Source organism: Schistocerca gregaria, chromosome 9, assembly GCF_023897955.1.
Source record: "Schistocerca gregaria isolate iqSchGreg1 chromosome 9, iqSchGreg1.2, whole genome shotgun sequence".
Taxonomy (NCBI): Eukaryota; Metazoa; Arthropoda; class Insecta; order Orthoptera; family Acrididae; genus Schistocerca; species Schistocerca gregaria.
In genome coordinates this window covers 220,622,084-220,642,665 of record NC_064928.1, presented here as the reverse complement: position 1 = coordinate 220,642,665, position 20,582 = coordinate 220,622,084, and the positions used below count along the sequence as shown (strand labels likewise).

Here is a 20,582-nt window from a genome sequence, read left to right as displayed (position 1 = left end):
CTGTTGCATTTATTTCCTGTTCTCTTTTCTGTATTTTTTTGTGATGCTTCTAAACGGCTCTCAATTGCTTATATTATCTTGTGTGATAAATTCTTATTGTTAGAAGTATAATTCCTTCAGTTCTGAACACTGTGTTGCAGTTGGTTTTACTTAATGTTAATTACTTCAGGAGGTATCATTATCTGAAGATATTGTAAATTCATCACTACGTAAACACAAGGGTACAAATACCTTTTATACATATGTCCATAATGATAACCTTCTTTGTTCCTTATCCTCCCAGTGATTGTTTCCCACAGTTTGTTCCCTCTTAGCAAAATCATCCTGTATCTTGCTCATGTGCCATGCAAATTGTAATGCTTACTCACTAAGGAAGTCTGGTTAGATGTTAGACTGGCCTGAAGCCCTTAATCTCACCAAGAGAATTAAATGCACAAATAAATCACTTTGATACATATTACATAACTAATATGTTTCACACCTGTAAGTGCTTAGGTGGAAAGAACCGCAATAAGAAAGCTCCAATATCTTGTCACATTGCACTTCTCATCCTGGGCTCACACACTTTCTTTCCAGCATTCCCCTGACTTTCTCCCTGAAGAAGGAACTGCCTGCTGTGAAAACAGTGGATATATCATTATTATGGTGTGGGAACAATGTGTTCTTTGTACAGAACATATCCAGTGACACATAGCAATTGATGTAGCATTGGGGAATCTTTAAAAGCTCGTTGGCTGAGGAGGCATTCTCCTTGAGTGTGTTGGTGGATGTACAGTTCTCTTCTTGCTGTTTGTCAATGTACTAGGCAAGAGTGGAGGCACCAGGGCAAAAGATCCTGGGACCCTGCAGCTCACGTCAAAATGCAGGAGTGTGGTGGGTTGAAAGACTGGGTAGAGATGAAGTAATGTAAAAAGTCCATTCCTAAGTGTGGTTTTATGATGTCTTTGTCAGAGAACGCCCATGTGAGGTGGCAAGATGGGGACAGTCCCGCAATTGAAAACACGGTTAGCAGAAGTGCACATATTGTGAGACCATGTTTGTAGTGGGCCAAAGACCAGTCACAACACACATTGTGGAATACGTGGTTTCCCCTTGAAACAAACTGAAATGTGGGATAAGTTCCATTTGACGGTAAGCAGGTACTGTTGTGAACCTGTAGCAAAATCTTGTTGGAAGGCCAGTAACAAGTTTTGTTGAATTGGTAAGCCAGTTGTGGACACTGTTAATTAGTCACATCACAGACAACAATTGCGTGTAGTGTCACTGGACTGCTCACATGTGTTTCATGATATAAACAAAAATGGTTCTGCTCAGGTATGGTGTGGTATCTTGTGGCTGTGCAGACATGATGTGTGACAATGTTCTGCACAGGTATGAATGAGGTGAAGACAGTGGCAAATCGTGGTTGTGTGGGTGTGACTCAGTTGGCAAGGTTGTGCCCGGTGTCAAGCATGGCGTGGTTAGTGGTATTCTGTGTCAGTGCGAGCATGAGATGGACAGCAGGTAAGCAGGGGTTTGTCGGTGTTGTTAGAGTCAGAATAGTCAGGTGAGGTAGGTGGGGCTCAGCTGATGCATGGAAGTAAGCACGCCAAAGCTGATACTCCGGCACATGGCCACCAACAATGTTGTTAATGGTATACGTGCATTGTTGGTGGAACTTCTCAATGTAACTAGACCACAGTTGTCCATGAAATGCATTGAATACTGGTGAATGACCACAAATCTAAGCAGATGGAATGTTGCCATTCAACCATTGCCTGGTGTTTCTGCAAGACAGGAGCAGCAATGAGGTCATACGATAAACTGTTTGTTGGTTTGACTTGTTCAGAAATAGTGTCATATGTTGAATCACAATTTTGATGGATGTCACTTGAATAACTGATGACTCCAGCCAGTCAAAAAGTCAGTTGAGAAGCACTGCATTGGTCAGAATGGAAACCATCAGTGTGGCATGCAACAATCACACGAGGGTTACTTTCTCCTCATATAGTAACCGTATCGGCATAAAAATTACCTCATATGTGGTCATCGCAAATTGTCAATATCACAACTGTAGACAAAATCCTTACGTAAATAATAGGGAGTGTTCCAATAGTGTACACAAGGCTGCTATACTTAAATCTACTTTATTTAGTCACAACATACAGATGCATATCTTACACCAAAACATATCTTGTGATACCAAGTCGTCTTTATTCACAGATACTCCCTTACATTATCTTGGTGCTGTCACCATAGGTATAAGATACTAAATATGTCTGCTTGTGTCTGTGTATGTGCGGATGGATATGTGTGCGTGTGTGTGTGTGCGCGAGTGTACACCTGTCCTTTTTTTCCCCCTAAGGGAAGTCTTTCCGCTCCCAGGATTGGAATGACTCCTTACCCTCTCCCTTAAAACCCACATCCTTTCGTCTTTCCCTCTCCTTCCTGAAGAAGCAACCATCAGTTGCGAAAGCTAGTAATTCTGTGTGTGTGTTTTGTTCTTGTGCCTGTCTGCCGGTGTTTTCCCGCTTGGTAAGTCTTGGAATCTTTGTTTTTAGGTATAAGATATGAATTACAAAGCATTTTCTTATTAAGTAAGCCAGTTACTTTGATTAGAACTCTCATTGCACAAGCAAAACTGTTTAATTACTTCACTAAGCAACCCTTGTGATTAGCCTATGACAAGATTGTGTGTATAGTAATTCCAATAAATTTGACAGAGTCTGCAGTGACCATCTCTTCATCCTTATAGTTTAACTGTGATATATATTCAGCAGTTTGTTTAGTCCTGAATTGTGCAATTTGTGATTTTGTAAGGTTCACATTCATAGCATTATTATTTAGCCAAGTTTCAAATTTTTACAGAGATTTTTTTCTTTCTTTTTTTGTATCCTATGCTAGTTCTTAATTGTTTTTAATGCAGATTACTGCTCTTGAATCATCTGCATACAGAATTGTCAGTGAGTTTATCTTACTCACATTTCTCTAATACAGGAACAGAAACAGGCCTAGTACCGATCTCTGTGGGTACATCTGCTTGTATCTCCTTCTAGTTAGACCATCTCTTTCACCCTTGTGTTGTACAACTACCATCTGCTTTCTATTTTTGAGAGAACCAGCATAAAAGATTTTCCATGGAAACTATAAGCAGCCATTTTGTAAAGCAGCAGCTTATGGGTTTTCATTTCAAATGTGTTAATGTGGTCACAAAAAATATCAGATATGCACAGCTTGTTATCAAGACATTTCCTTATTTTAGTGAATAGCTCTTAATAGTGTGCACAATATTTCACTCCTTCCTAAATTCATATTGATTACTTAGAGTCATGTTACACATTTTGTTACACTTTTCTAATTGATTACATGCTGTTCACTGAAAATATTCTAGGAAAGAAAACTGATAATAATACTGATCCTGCACAGAAATGTCCTATCTCAATGTGATTAATGAAACTGGTAGAAATAGTACATGTTTTGATAAATTTCAACAAAATATGGAGCACCACCTACTGAAAAGAATTTCATCCATTTATGACTAATTTTATTCTCACTAAGCAACAGTGCAAATGTAAGACCAGATTTGCAAGGTGCCTACAGTAATAAAATTTCATTTTGCAGGATGCCATGGCCCTGTCCCACTTTTATGAGCATCCAGATGATGTTGAACTTATGATGGTGCTGCTCGAAAAAAAGAACCAAGATGTACTGAGTGTACGGGAGGCTATACTTTGTGAACAGTTCTACCGCTGGAAGTGTGGAGACAGATTTTTCTATGATTATAGTGGATCTCCGTACCCATTCACACGAGGTATCAGAAAATTTTGAGTTTTCTTATATTTGTACTCCGTTAACTTCGTCATTTATGAAGTTGTTGCTGCTGCAATTAACCTTGACATTTTCATTTCATTACAGTAGCAGATAGTTTCTGAACAGCCCACCCAATGATATTTTCCTTCTATCTCTCTCTCTCTCTCTCTCTCTCTCTCTCTCTTTTCCAAAATGGTTTGAACATATTTAATACTGATTTTGTGATGACCTTCACAAGAAAACATCAATTCTCTCCTTCCATTTCTCTTAGCTACCTTCAGTTCTTTTACGTCTGTAATTATTATATAGTTAAGCGCAGACTGTAGCTAATGGTGTAGTCAGACCTTGTGGAGTACAGAATTGCATCGAATTTGTTTTATGTAACTGCAGTGAGAGTCAATTTCCAGGGAATGTGTTGTTATTTCCAAGAAAATGTTATTTTCATTTTCAACTGTTGAAGTTTCTCTACTATGCTTGATTATAGTGCTTGCATTGTCAGCAAAGAAGCTATTTCTGTTTCTAGTATATATAATAGTAATTGATTCACATATATGAAGAACATCATCTGCCCCAATATTGATTCGTGTGGTACTGGTACACTTGTAGAGGTGGGGGGGGGGGGGGGGGGGTTGTTACAACAGGATAACAGAGCTCCAGGTACTTGCTGAAATTTTGAGCGTGATTTGTGCTTTGAAGCTAGACGTGCTACCAAGACTTGGTGAAAGTATCATCTTAGACTAAAAACGAATTACTAGATGAGATAAAGTTAATACTGTCCTGAATTATAAAACTGAAAGTTATGTAAGTATCTAAATTTAAAATGTTCATGGCATATGTCCACGTGATAACTAAAATAGAAACCTGTTTATATGTGAAATTTGTTGGTTACTAAAAGAGATGGTGCACCTACTGTGAGGAGCTGTTTAAGTTACTACTAAGGCCTTCGGTGACAGCCCCTACCCTTGAAACTGAATCCGCAAACAAATTTCCGATGCCATATTCAAACATTCTCTTAATATTGCCACAGCTCTCATTAACAATATGCAAAGTAGCATATCTCCCCCTACCCTTTTTTTATTATCCAGTACTGCCATCAGAACTATATTTCATTGTGCTATGAATTTCCTTCCCAAACTCCTTGCTAACCCTCTCACAGTGATCACCTAAAACCCCTCAGAAGCTTCAAATTCACTCGAGATTTATTGTTGCAACAGTGCATATGGAGGACATGAAATGATTACATTTGCAGACCAATAGCACAAGCGATTCTGAGGTACCCCCAGTATTGACTCGTGCTGAATCACCTGCATGACAGTGGAGGCACTGACTCTGGCATCCAGTCAGTCATGCAGATAGTGAATACTGTCATAGGACACAGCGTGCCAAACCTGCATGAACTGTTCACGTGGTTCTGTAAGAGCTGTCGGTTGACGAGTCACACAAATCACATCTCATCCCATCATATCCCACATGTGCTCAATTGGAGGCAAGTCCAGAGATTGTGCTGGCCAGGGGTAGTGAGTGGGTGAGCATTAACCTGTTGGTACAAAATGCCACCTTCCTTTTGGAAGAATGGAAAAAGAACAGGTCTAGTAACATTCTTCACGTGCTGGACACCTGTTAGCATCCCCTCCAAAAACACCAAATGTAATCAAGAGTTGTATCTTATAGTACCCCAGCGCATTATGTCTGGGATGCATCATGAACAAATGCACTCACCAGATCTACACTGTATGTGCAAACGACCATTACTTGTCTGCAGGCAGAATCTGCTTTCATCACTTAAGACCACCACATGCCATTCCATCTTCCAAGTGATTCTCTGACAGCATCAGTTGAGCCATGTGCATCAGTGCTGTGAAATGAGTGGATGACAGTCTACAAGTATGTATGCCCATAGTCCCACTGGTAATAACTGGTTCACAACAGTTCTTGTTGACACATCTGGGCTCACAAATCTTCATATCTGTCTAGTTGTAGCTGTACGATCTGTCACTACTGCCCTTACTGTATGACAGTCCTGGCACCTGTGCCACACGGATGCGAATAACTCCACTTACGAGTATGAAAATGTTCATATGACCACTTATACCAGTATTGTTGCACAACTGACTCAGCAACTCCAACTTCTGTGGCAGTTCTCTGAAAGGACCGTTCCACCACTCAGAATACCACAATTAGACCCCTTTCAAACTTGCTCAGTTGGCTTCACGAGTGTATTTCCATTGCTTGGGTGCCTGCTTGCTTTTACATGTTTCGACCACACTGAGCCTTCTGACTGTGAGCATTCCCTATTAAAGATTAGACAGGTGGCACTCTGGTAGCTCTGCCACTACACTATCTGTTGACAGATGACATTGAAACCATCATCAGTAGATCTACTATCTTCTAGGTGCCACATGCTCTCATCAGATTGAATTAGATCTTGTCTCTCCAGGTGTACCAATTTTCTCTTCCAGCAGTGTAATTTCATACCTTAGTCATTTTCTGTATAGCTGCTGTTCAAATTTAAATGTTTGTCACAGTGCTCCACAAGCCTCCATATGCTTTCTGCATAGTTAGTTGCCACCAACTCATTGAATCACCCTCTGACACCCTCTTCCAGTTCACTGTCATTTCCATATTCCTTACTGCACAAAAAAATTCCTTCTGTTTAGGTTAAAGGTGGTAGTAACCACTTGGGTCAAGTACAGGTTACAGGAAAATGATCAAAAACTTCCCACTTAAACTGTCAAAGAAAATCCTTCGACAGTGCAGCAAAATGCAGGAAAGCATTATTGTGGAGAAGCAATATGTTACTGGACAAAATTCCATAGCATTTGTTTTGAGTTGCTCGGCTCAGTTGTTGAAGGGTCTGACAGGGGGCCACTGTATTTATGATCTCTGCTCTAGGGACAGTGCTGATGTGTAGAATGCCCTTTTGATTCTGTTCATTGTTTTTTGTGCCCATTGTCTAAAGCTGAGGATCGTACCTAGCATACGTTCTTCTACTATGCAAGTCACCAGTAATAATTTTATAAAAAAAATCTTATCTTGAATCTTCAGAAAAGAAGCAGCTCATTCCATCAGCAGGAAAATGATGTCTATACTGTTGAAATTTTTCTCTTTCCTCAATTCTCTGACACAACTGAAGATCAGCCTGACCATTCTTCATCATTAATATTCATTCTGTTACCATTAAATGTGATATCCCATTTTGGAACTGAATCTTCATTCATCACATTTCCGTGAAATTCAGTTATCTGTCTGCAAGTCCCACTTTTGCATTCACAAATCTCACATACAGTGGGATCATTACTCTTGTCAAACTTTTTAAAATTGCATTTATAAACAATAAGTAACCACTCTTGTTTGATGTTAGTGCTATACTGACACCAATAGCTAGAAAGGTGTATGACACGGCAGAAAGGGTGTGTGGAGAATTGTGTGACTCGTCATATCGAAACATTCTTTACTGGAATGATTGTTGCATTTGACTGTAGTTACAGGCTTATCCTACCCCATTACATGCGGAGCCATCTGTGAAAGCTGTTGTGTTATATATCTAGTCCACTGGAACTTCCTGCACTGTCTTTCATGTGGACATAAACACCAACCACATCTTCATTTGAACAAATGACAACCATCAGACTGTGACTTGGACAACCCAGTGGCAGTGTGTGGCTGCTCCATGACTTGTGCCATGTGAATTCTGCACATATACCATTCACTTCTTCACACAAGACAAAGACTAAACTAATATAACTATGAAAATTATCAATTGTTGACAATATAACATAATTAGATAGTTAAAAAAAAGTCTACTCGCCAAGTGGCAGCAGCAGTAAACACACACACACAAAAGATTTAACTTATGCAGTCTTTTGGAGCTAGTGGCTCCCTCTTCTGCCAGAAGAGTTGAAGGGGGAGGAAAAGAGGGGAGAAGGAAAAGGACTGGAGAGGTTTAGGAAAAGCGGTACAGTTTGGAAAAGTCAGCCAGAACTCCAGTTCAGGGGAGACTTAGTGGACAGCATGAGAAGGAAAGACGTTTCTTAAAGCATCTGACAAATGCCATACTTGTCTCCTGAAACTTAGGAATAGAAGCACATAAAATGTTTAGTCACAATTGGAATTGTTACAAGAGATAGAAACATGACAATAATGAGCTGAACATTCATGGCCAGAATGTAGGGCGACTATTAGCACGATTTGCTTACAGCTGAGGGGGCTGGGCCACTGTGTGCTGCTGGCTGTAAGCGCAGTGACAGGATTCTACACAAGCCAAAATAGGCTGAGTTAGAAATGTGATTAAAACAGAGCTGGAGTATAAAATTCAGTTCACAGTAAGACATTAGTTAAAAATACCAGCTGTCAAATACAGGGTGTCTGATTTAAACATGTGTTGTTGTTGTTGTGGTTTTCAGTCCTGAGGCTGGTTTGATGCAGCTCTGCATGCTACTCTATTCTGTCCAGTACTTACTGCAACCTACATCCTTTTGAATCTGCTTTGTGTATTCATATCTTGGTCTCCCTCTACGGTTTTTTACCCTCCATGCTGCCCTCCAATGCTAAATTTGTGATCCCTTGATGCCTCAGAACATGTCTTACCAACCGGTCCCTTCTTCTTGTTAAGTTGTGCTACAAACTCCTCTTCTCCCCAATTCTATTCAATACCTCTTCATTAGTTATGTGATCTACCCATCTAATCATCAGCATTCTTCTGTAGCACCACATTTCAAAAGCTTCTATTCTCTTCTTGACCAAACTATTTATCGTCCACATATCACTTCCATACATGGCTACACTCCAAACAAATACTTTCAGAAACGACTTCCCGACACTTAAATCTATACTCAATGTTAACAAATTTCTCTTCTTCAGAAACTCTTTCCTTGCCGTTTGTTGATGTTCATCTTATATCCTCCTTTCAAGACACTGTCCATTCTGTTCAACCGCTCTTCCAAGTCCTTTGCTGTCTCTGACAGAATTACAATGTCATCAGCAAACCTCAAAGTTTTTATTTATTCTCCATGGATTTTAATACCTACTCCGAATTTTTCTTTTGTTTCCTTTACTGCTTGCTCAATATACAGATTGAATAACAGCAGGGAGAGGCTACAACCCTGTCTCACTCCCTTCCCAACCACTGCATCCCTTTTATCCCCCTCGACTCTTATAACTGCCATCTGGTTTCTGTTCAAATTGTAAATAGCCTTTCGCTCCCTGTAATTTACTACTGCCACCTTCAGAATTTGAAAGAGAGTATTCCAGTCAACATTCTCAAAAGCTTTCTCTAAGTCTACAAATGCTAGAAACTTAGGTTTGCCTTTCCTTAATCTTTCTTCTAAGGTAAGTTGTAAGGTCAGTTATATATATAATAGCATAAAATGGAATAACTTGAGAAGTAATTCAGGTATCTATTGACAACATGTTTTCACAAGTATGGTAACAAAAAATGTTTTTTTACGACCATAATACATCTCAACATATGTACCATTGTGGCTTGACAACATGTAATCTCCAGTCTAGTTCTCTTCAAGTGTTTTGCAGCTTTGCAGGAACAACAGCTGCATGAATGAGAAGGCAGGGATCTGGTAGATCACGAACTGATGTCTGGCACAATTGATTCTTGATAAATTCCCACAGAAAAAAATTAGGTGGCATAATTTCTGGGCTTCTAGGGGGCCAAGCAATCGACAGACCACCTCTTCCAGTCCAGCACTCTGAGAACTCCTAGTCCAAGAAATCCCTCACAGTGTTCACAAAAAGCATGGTGCACCACCTCATTGACTGATCACACCATGAGGAGGCTGGGGCACAGCTTACAGCTCCAACGTGTCTGCACACATTGTTGGATTAACCGTAGGCTCCGTGAAAAAGAATAGGCCTATAACCCTATCCTTCAAGAATCCACACCACACATCCACTTTAGGAGAGTCGTGTTCACACTCTATCACTACAGGGGGAAGGGGGCGGGGGGGGATTCAGTTCCCTACATGTGACAGTTGTGCATATTTACCATGACAGAAGTGTGGACTGTAGCCTCATCCAAGGAACATATGAAACTGAGGAATGCCTCATTTTTATCTATTTTTACCAGAACTGTCTCTGCGAATGTTTTCCATTGTGGCCTCTCCTCAGGCTTGATTTTGTGATGAAGCTGCTGTTTGTGTGCCTGTAGAGGCAGTCTTTTCATGGATGACATTGTGTACTGTCATATGAGTTAACTGAAACTGCCTACTTGCTAGTTTGATTGAATTGCAACTCCACTGGAAGGACAGGCTTGGTACGGTGGCCCAACACTGAAAGCAAACACTCAGTTTCCCGAAGCCACTTGTCGCATTTCTTGATTGCTATGTAAATGGGAACATCATCAGTCAGTTGCAATCCATAATCATATCAGAAACGATGTTGTACCAGTGTAAAAGACTTAAGCTCCTTGAGAGGAAGCACACAGAACACCATCTGTGTAGTCTGCATAGCTACCAACACACATTTACATAAACAAAGCAATTATGTGCATGTGAAAGCAGTGCCAACTGCTGCAAGCAAACACGGAAAACATTTTGACTTATCACACTTTTAGAAACAAATTGTATCTCAATTACGTCTCAAGTTCTTATGTATTAAAAACAAAGATTCTAAGACTTAGCAAGCGGGAAAGCACCGGTAGACAGGCACAATAAAATAACACACAAACACATACACAAAATTTTGAGCTTTCGCAACCGGCGTTTGCTTCTTCAGGAAAGAGGGAAGAAGAAAGAAAGATGAAAGGATGTGGGTTTTAAGGGAGAGGGTAAGGAGTCATTCCAATCCCAGGAGCGGAAAGACTTACCTTAGGGGGAAAAAAGGATAGGTATATACTCGCGCGGGCACACACACACACACACACACACACACACACACACACACACACACACACACACACACACATCCATCCATACATATATAGACACAGGCAGACTTATTATGTTTTATATTATTGTATGTTTAGCCCGGACACCCTATAGGTTCCTATGACATAAATAGTACATCACAAAAATGGATGAAAGTAGTTTATCGAGCCATGCAAGAAGCCACAGACACAACAGGTTCGAGAAAACACAGCCAAGAAGATGCAAAAAATTTAAAAGAGGAATACCATCTGCTAAAATTCTAAATGAACAAAATGAATTCGACCCAGACACCTATTTTCCACTGCATGACAGACTGTTGTAGTTCTTGCACATCCTGCTTTTCTGACTCTGTCCATTCTTATTTCTATCCCTGACCCCAAATTTCACATATCTTGGTTGCAAATATACATGTCCTTTCTCTTTTAGAGTATTCAAATGTACATGGTGGCTCCATTTTCACAAGCTCATTGCACCTGTGGTCTTTTTTTTCTCCCACTAGTATGGTGCTTCAGCTAAGTTCATAACATTCGTAATTCCAACTAATATCTCACTATGGACCCAATTTTATGTTCCAACTCCATTTTCATTACATCTTTAACTCATTTTACTGTGGCTTGCATAGAATCTTATACATCCAAATCCTCGCTCTATAACAAGCCATTGTAAACTGTGCTTAGACAGCAGCACTTAACAACTAAGTACCCACAGCTGTTTGTACTGCAGCTATAAGCAAAGTGTGCTAGCAGCCAGCCTGCATCATGGGCCATGAGTGTTCATCTCATTATTATCATGTGTTTATATCTTGTAATTATTCCAACCATGGGTATTATTTTAGCTCCATCTTTTAGCATAAGTTACAAGTTTAACACTTAGGTAGGGACATCATGTCACACTGCCTTCTGGGGAACATCCATCTGGGAGATGGACAGGGTGTTAGAATATCCCCCTGGGAGGTGGATAGGGAGTAGGAACATCCACCTGTAGTGCAAATATTGCTTTTTTTATGACATATATTAAGCCAGTGTTGAATATTGGAATTTACCTAAAAATTTAAAATTAATGAAGAAGTGTTAAAATTCAAAGATTTTAATTTTTTTATTTAGTTTCAGAATGAAAATCTGTCAGTCTCAAACAACGTTTTATCAGTCTTGTACAATATTTTAGCTGAAGAAAATAACTTCAGTAGTCCAAAGGTAAACTAAGAGAGGAATATGGAACTCATGGCAAATCTGTAGCGTCACATTCCATCTTTATCATATCTAGCACATTACCATCAAAACTGAGATTGCTCACTTTTTCCATTGGGTAATGTTGGTCAACTTCAGTAGTAGTACTTGCATTCTCTTCATATAATAAAAAATAAATAATTAAATAAAATGAAAAACAAAAGCTGGCCAGTGTGGCCGAGCAGTTCTAGGCACTTCAGTCTGGAACTGAGCAACCGCTACGGTCGTAGGTTCGAATCCTGCCTCAGGCATGGATGTGTGTGATGTCCTTAGGTTAGCTAGGTTTAAGTAGTTCTAAGTTCTATGAGACTGATGATCTCAGATGTTAAATCTCATAGTGCTCTGAGCCATTTGAACCATTTTCATAAAAAATATTTCGATCCAGTTCATTTTTTGATATTTTTCAGACTCTATTCCGCTGTATCATTGATAGAACAATTTCATCAGGAACGTATGAATCACTGGAGTCAACTTCAGAGTCAAGTCTTCATAAGACATGTCATCCATCATATGCATAATTCATCTGCTTTTGTTAGACACATTTTCAGGTATTTTTCCAGCCTGATTTAGGAAACAGTATTTGTTAGGACTTCCTTGTGGTATGTAATTGATGGAAAGAGTTGTAAAAAGAGTAGCTACCTGTCTTCACAAACTAGCAAACAACCAAGAAACAATGGTGAAATTAATGAATCATAATAAATTAAATCAAAATTGTTACTGAGTGAAGTACATACCTATGTACAGAAAACATTTTGAATCAGTGTAATTGTAGTTTATAAAGAATGAGAAATGCACTAAAAAGAACTGAAATTGCACTTAAAAGTAAATAATTTGGTACTTGTGATGTTACACGCACAGTTATTCCCTCCAAATTCCTCTAAGCAAACTCACTGAAACAAATTTAGCTGTAGCATAGTCAAATACCTAAAAATGTCATGTAAAAGAACTTAAAGAATAAGTTGGAGTATCTGCCTGTGAGGCAACACTGTGAGTTCAGGAACATCAGTCTTTGAAGCAGGTGAATATTTGCACTTACTTAGAACACCCACCTGTGAGGTGATGTTGGTCTGGAATGAAAGCATGTTTTGTTCAGTAAATTGGTGCTGTGAGACACATGACCTACATTGCAGTACAACTATATACCAAATGAGATGCCTTAGCTAAGTAGAACCATAGGGTTATATTCAGCATCTCTGGCAGAACAATCATAAACCGTATCCACCTGTCAGATATATGTTCCATTCTAAGTGTTAAGGAAACAGGTACGTTATTCGTCAGATGCTTGTCAGGTCATATGAATCAGTGCTACTACTTACACCATTGTAGTATACTATAATGCTCTTACTCATAAATGTACACATATTTTATGAATCTGATGATGATCATAAAGATTGAAACTGGTAACTGAATTAAATAAAGAAATTTGATATCAAAGAACATGTTAGTTTCTACAAATTCTGGTTTGCTATATGTAGCACCATCTTTATAGGGTAGGAAATGCCAATCACAGAACTGAGTTAGGAGATGGCATCTCAAAGAATGGAGAGGGTAGTTGAAACCCTGATGAAGGGTGTGGTTGAGGATCTCCAGGTGTAAGTGATAGGAGGAGTACTGCTCAGTGACTGATTCATAGTTAAATCAACCGAGCGAGGTGGCGCAGTGGTTAGCACTCTGGACTCGAATTCAGAAGGACGATGGTTCAATCCTGTCTCCGGCCATCTTGATTTAGGTTTTCAGTGATTTCCCTAAATCGTTTCAGGAAAATGCCGGGATGGTTACTTTGAAAGGGCATGGCCGATTTCCTTCCCAATCCTTCCCTACCTCGAGCTTGCGCTCCATCTATAATGACCTCATTGTCGACGGGACGTTAAACACTAACCATCACCACCACCACCATAGTTAAATCGGGTTTGTTGACACCATAGGAAGTATGGCACCAAATATCTGTTTCTGGACTATAAGAGAAGCATATTGTCTACCTGCAAAGACTTTAATAAGGTTATCAGCAAATTTGGATAATGTGTACTTACTGATGTAGATGCAGTGGCCACGTGTGTCAAGCCTGTAGGGGAGGCACTTAATTATGTCAATTGGATGACAGCTGTTTAAAAAAACACTGTTGGTGGTTGGTGCATCAGATATAGATGCATCTTTATAGGGAACTCCGAGAAGCAGAGAGCAGTGTCTAGAAAACAACATACTGAACTGAGAAGATGGAGGTGAAGCAATTTTGGGAATAGATTATGTGGTTCAGGAGGAAAGAGCAGGGGTCATCATTGCCATGGTTGCAATCATTGCCATGGTTGCAATTAAAGATATGTTCAGTAAATGAAAACCAGAATGTTGGGTGTTGAATAGATAGGAAGGATTTCTTTAGGTGGTCCATTAAGAAGTTAGCATAAACAGTGCCATGTGGATACCTGTGTAACTGCCATCAGTGCTTTTGTCCAAAAGACCATCATATTGGGAGTATGCACTCTACTATTTATGTTTCTTTAGGATAATGTGACAGTTGTAGTGATGGCATTGACCAGTGGTGTGTATGCCTTTTCCAAATGCTTGCATATCTGGGTGTAATCTGTTGGAGGCTAATGCCCAATAACATAGGACTTGCCTGTTCAATGAGTATTTGCAGTATGAGGACATGAACCGTAAATAATGACCAGCTCACTATCCAGAGTTAAATCAGAATGAACGTCTGTAGGATGCTCTCATTCAAAGAACACCATCATCACAACCATAGCCAATCTTGAGAAAGATATTTCAGCACTGGGAGTCATTACTGCAAGTCCAACAGCCCCCTCACCACTTAACTCTAGCTCAGACATCTGATTATTAATCAACACCTACACTAATGCCTCCATGCAAGGACATAGCCAAAGGGGGAGTCCAGCAGATCCATACCTGCCCTATAACCTAAAGGAAATTATGCCCGACCTAGTTGCTGTGTAGTGATACTGAAATATAATGATAGATTTAAACTACGTGTACATCCACAGCACTATTGGCTATCGCCTGTTCCTATTTTAGCAGAGTCCAGTTATTGAACTAGCCTCAAGTCAGTTGTTGTTTTGTTAATCAGTTCAGTTTTTACTTGCAGTTGAATTTAATATAAGAGCTACCATTTGTTTTTCATTTGCTTTGTGCTGATGTGGTAGTTTACAATCAGGGATAAGTTTGTAACAAGAAAGACTAGGAAAAGCTATTTTGATTTAGTGTTATATCAAGTTAAAAATATGTATGCACTACTATAATAGCCTAAATCTATCTACAGCAGTTTAATGTTGGCACTGGAGTTGTTATTTAGAAGCCAGTAGAATTTTGTGGCTGCAATATTCCAGTACCTTATAAGGCAGTGGAATGGCAAACATCATAGAGAATATCATTAAATTATAATTGGTGCATAAAAATACACCTGAATCTGTCTGTATCGCCCAAAAATCATTTTGATTAACAAAAATATCACCCAAATGGTGATGAATGCATTTCTTTTACAAATTTGCTCAAAATTTTAGCATTAGTATCCCAAATGGCAAAGTATCGCCCAATCTGGTCATCTGGGTGGTACTCAGTTAGGAAAACCAGTTCTAATACAAAACAATGGGGAGGGGTTTGTGGAGGGCAGAAGGGCTATGTGATGAAAGTGCATTCATTTGTAGATCTCTTTCTTTTTTAAGCGGGCTCTTTGAGTTTGTCCGACTGTGCCCTACAAGCCTACACATAAATGAAGCCAGTAATTACACGCACAATTAAATCTTAAAATATACATGCATTCATGCATTACCAAATAACTAAACATGCACAATTAAACAAAAAATTTACAATGTCAGAATTCAATATTTTGTTGTGATTCATTTTATTTTAAATAATGTACAACAACCACTTTTTCCAAATTCTCCACGAATTTGAGGTTGCTTAGCATGTTAAGCCGCTAAGCTAGCAATCCCTGGATTTGGGAGGCGAGTTGATTTGAATCCATCCATCGGCAGTCTTGAAAATGGTTCAGTTTAGGTAAATGCTGGGGCTGGTCCCTTGCTACAGGGCACAGCCAATTCCTTCTTTCCTGACAGATTCCAGTTCCTCTAAACATGCAGCCTCTCTGTTTAAATGAAGAGCTGCATCCTAGTTGAGCCGAGCATCTCTTTGCAAACTCCTGGCATTAAAACCCATATGATAAAAAAATAGTAATCAAAATTCAGCTTATATGACCTCATGCATTTGTGTGCAGAGACATTCTTTAAAGCAGAAAATTATTTTTCGTACATTGCAAGTGATAGATTCCTACTTAAATGAAAAAATTTCACAAAGTGTAAGGCTGAAAAGTTCTAGATCCTTTGTATTTTTGTCACCAAAAATTATTCTAGCTTCTCTGTTGAACAGATATCTCTTTATTCCAAAAGCCCTGTTGGTAGTAATCAAGGTGCCCCAAAGGATTAGCATTCATGCATACATGATCACCTCCTCAGTTCAAATCCAGACTGAAAGGAGAAGAGTGTAAAATGACCTTGGAGGGTTAAGGGAGACTGGAACATGAATACTTCTTAGTGGTTTGCCTAAATACTATACTCCTAAGCACTGAGATTGTATCTCCACTTGGTGAAAACCCTGAAATAATTTTTGAATAAAATGATTTACCAGTCTTTATAGAAATTTTCAAAATAAATGAAAAACATGAGTCCTTTAAAGTCTTCTTCAACAAATTGGAACTCCTGTTTGATAGAATGCTGGCTATGTACTTGCTCCAAAATCTCTCACTTCTGTTAAATCCAGCAACCACCCCCTGCCCCTAAACCAAATCTTGTATTTTCCTATTTCATTGCATACCATCTCTCCACTCTCCCCCACATTCCTCTCACGTACTTCACTTAACACACTACTAAGTCCTTCACCTCCAGACAATACATTGCATTGTAGTTCTAAGAGGTGTGTGTGTGTGTGTGTGTGTGTGTGTGTGTGTGTGTGTGTGTGTGTGTGTGTGTGTTTTCTTTCTGCATACAGACTTAAGCCAGCTAGAGGCAGTCAGTCACAGTCGATGTGACGTGTCAGTATACTGGTTAATCACAGACAACTGATGTGTTACTTGGCTTTTACCTCACTGTTATATGACAACAGTTATTTATTAAATTTCCATAAGTACACTGCAACATGCAACAAAAATCAACTACTCACAATTAAATGTTTTTTTCTGAGTCACAAGAAAATTAAAAGAATTGACACAACTAACCTACACAGGTTAAACTGGATAAAGGAAACACAGGTGTGATGAAATTTATAAGGTGGTGGTGGATTTGTGTCACATAGCTGAGTAGGTATACCATTTCATAGGTGCTGAAGCATAAATACACTCTAGCAATCTTGCACATGGGCACAGTGAACATGCGTAGCATTACGAGCAGCCTAATTTGCTACCAGCAAGAGTCTGTTCTCTGGAGAAGCAGTGGTTGATATTAGAACATAACATCAGTAAACTTGAGAGATTGAGAGAGAGCTTGTGGCCACTCATGCTTAAATTTGCTGGCTGGCTGGTCTCTGGTGAGCAAGAGAAACTGTATTTTCTTTACTGGTAGTGCCCTCAATTGATATAAACATAATGGTACTTGATAATTCAGCATCTTCCAATAATACCTCTGCGAGGTTAAAAGAATTGATTCAGTTCTGACAAGCCAAGACCATTTTGAATGTTGTTGGAAAAAAGGGTTATGTAGCATAAAGAAATGTCTGAAGAAAAGTCAAGCATATTCCCATGTTAATTTGTTGCACTTATCTCAGGGTACTCCTAAATTTGTATAATTATTTATGAATAATTGGTGACATATATTTCTATCCCATTAGGTATTTCCTCCATTGATTGCGATGGAAGGTATTGTTATGAGAAAAGTCCTGTTATAACTGATTTCAATACTATTATTTTGGAACTTACAGTCTGTTGGAAGGAGGTTTTATTTCCTTCAGTTTTTCTATAAATTTTGGATACATGACTTGTTCCTTCTGGTGACAGTGGTTACTTTTGTGATTAATTTGCCACAGACAGAGATCTCTCACTACACTACACATTCAATGAACTTCTTTGACTTTGTGTGACACCGTTCTGTCATTTATATATGTGCTATAATTTACCTGACAAATCCAACACACAAACTGGTATATGGGTATAATCAAGACTTGGGCAAGAATCTGAAGAATGGCTGAATCTGAACATATATCAAATTCATGTGGTGCAGTTAAGAACCAAACAGTCAAAATTTAACCCAATTAAGATTGTGTTTAGATAATAACAAAATTGGCTATTCCCCACCAGGAAGAAAACTACCCAGTAGTGCTCAGACGAATGCTGAATACCGGTATTAATCAAAAAACAAAAACATATATGAAGTATATAAGACACAAAGATACTGAGTTTCTCTTTTTTGTGTGGGGAACGAAGGGGGGGGGGGGGGGGGGGGGGGAGATGTCAAGTTCAAAAATGCTGAAGTGAAGGGAGGGCAGGGATATAACTTAATATATACAAGTGTTAATAAACAGAAAAATATAACTGACCACATACAAGTGTTAATAAACAGAAAACAACATTGTATTACATTTATTTTTGTTTTCCTTGTTTCCAGATCAGATCAATGAAATCAAAAAGGCAAGCATGTCCAGACTATTGTGTGATAATGCCGATAATATAACAAGAATGCAGCCCAATAGTTTCAAATTGGTTTCCAGCAAGTAAGTTGATTTTTCCATACATTTTGTGTGTATTTTCCTTACATTTGTTTATTTCAAACTACAGCTTCAGGCCTAGTTCTAATAATTTCATCTCAGCATAACTCATGCAGCCTACAGTCTCTTGAAGCTGATTACTGTTGACAAGCCTTGGGCTCCCTCTACAACTTTTATACTTTAACAAACTGATAACTACTTGATGCCTCAGAATGTGTCTTATTAACTTATAATGACCCTGCTGAATTAGATCACTGTCTCTCCTTACTTTTCCAACAAACTTTCCACACTGTTAATCTCATTAAATAATAGCCTCAGAATGTGTCTTATTAACTTATAATGACCCTGCTGAATTAGATCACTGTCTCTCCTTACTTTTCCAACAAACTTTCCACACTGTTAATCTCATTAAATAATCGCTCCAGGGATACTGTAATGCCTGTTCCAAGTGAGAACATCGATAATTAAGAGGTCACAAATTATAATTTATTCAAACACTCAGTGAACATCAACACTATTGATAACATTCAGCATCTCAATCTACATACCACAATTTGCTAATGATTGCTTCCATGCTCTGAAAATTAAGCAATGATCAATCACAGCACGGTCACACTATCAAAGCCTTAAGACTGCTACCAAGCAGTGCTGATGAATGCATTATCAAAGCTCAGCTCATACCGTCATGTATACTGCGAATCCATTGCGATGAGGGGACACTATATACTCACAGACTTATCTTTAGGATTCTATGTTTATCTTGTTTTTACTGGTTATCTAACACATTTTGCTTTTACATAAGGCTACACTTCAAACAAATACTTTCAGAAAAGATTTCCTAACATACATATTTATGTTAGATGTTAACATGTATCTCTTTTTTATAAATGTTTTCCTTATTGTTACCAATTTACATATTTTATCCTCCCTATTTCGACCAAAATCACTTATTTTGTCATCCAAAAAGTAAATCTTAACACACCACTTGTAGTTTCTCATTTCCTAATGTAACTACGTCAACAGTGCCAGATTTTATTTGACTGCACTCCATTACCTTTGTTTTACTTTTGTTGATGTTAATCTTATAATCTCTTTTCAAGACACTGTCCTCTCAGTTAAAGTGATCTTCCAAATCCTTCATCATCCCTGCCAGATTTACAGTTTCATCAGAAAACCTTGGGAGTTTTATTTCTTCTACCTAAACTTAAATTCTTTTTCCATATTTCTCCTTCCTTTCCTTTACTGCTTATTCAACCTCTACTGCTTATTTAATATGTGGCATGAATAATAACAGGAATATGCTACAGTGCTGGCTCATGCCTTCCTCCAGTGCTGCATCCCTTTTGTGTCCTTCAATTATTACAAATTCTGTACAAGTTCTAGATAACCTTTTGCTTCTTGGATTTTATCCTTGACAGCTTCAAATTCCAAAGAGCATGCTCCTTCCTATTATTAAGCATCCACATTAAAGAGTAAAGTATAAACTGTTATAGTGCCTAACATATCAGCCACTGCTTAATATCTGTAAATTTCCAAATTTAAAATGTAAGTGTGTTACTGTAGTGTTTTTAAAAATATTATTTGTTTTTCAAGGAATCAGGTGACAGACTGCGAAAATTTACCTGTTGTGAAACTGGACTTCTGGAAAGAGGACAAGTGAAGGCACTCCAAATCAGTTATGATCATCTTGTTACATGTTACACTGATACTGAAGAATATAATAAATGTTCTTTTGTGAACAGTGCACTACACCTTGATTTTATTTTTTAATCCATACGAAACTCCTTTCTCTGTTCCCATGCAAAAGTTTCTGTTTATAAAATTTGGTAAAGAAAAAGTTGCTCAATTCCAATAATAATAATAATAATAATAATAATTATTATTATTATTATTATTCAGCATTGAATAATTGAATACAATCCCTAGAAATAATATAGTTTCTGGACTTGTACAGATTATTCTTCTGAATACATTAGTTTACAAA

The 20,582-nt window shown here is 38.4% G+C and overlaps 1 protein-coding gene across 3 annotated transcripts in view; it reads left to right on the top strand.

Moving 5' to 3' along the window:
- The window catches only part of LOC126292013 (peroxidase-like), a 169,018-nt gene extending 148,669 nt beyond the window's left edge, over positions 1 to 20,349 (top strand). For all 3 annotated transcript variants that reach the window (XM_049985805.1, XM_049985807.1, XM_049985806.1), the window contains 3 exons: positions 3,601 to 3,790; positions 18,499 to 18,604; positions 20,192 to 20,349. In XM_049985805.1, coding sequence (XP_049841762.1) covers positions 3,601 to 3,790; positions 18,499 to 18,604; positions 20,192 to 20,258 — 363 coding nt within the window. In that variant the 3' untranslated portion in view covers positions 20,259 to 20,349. The remainder of the gene's footprint in view (positions 1 to 3,600; positions 3,791 to 18,498; positions 18,605 to 20,191) is intronic.
- The last annotated feature ends 233 nt before the right edge of the window (positions 20,350 to 20,582 follow it).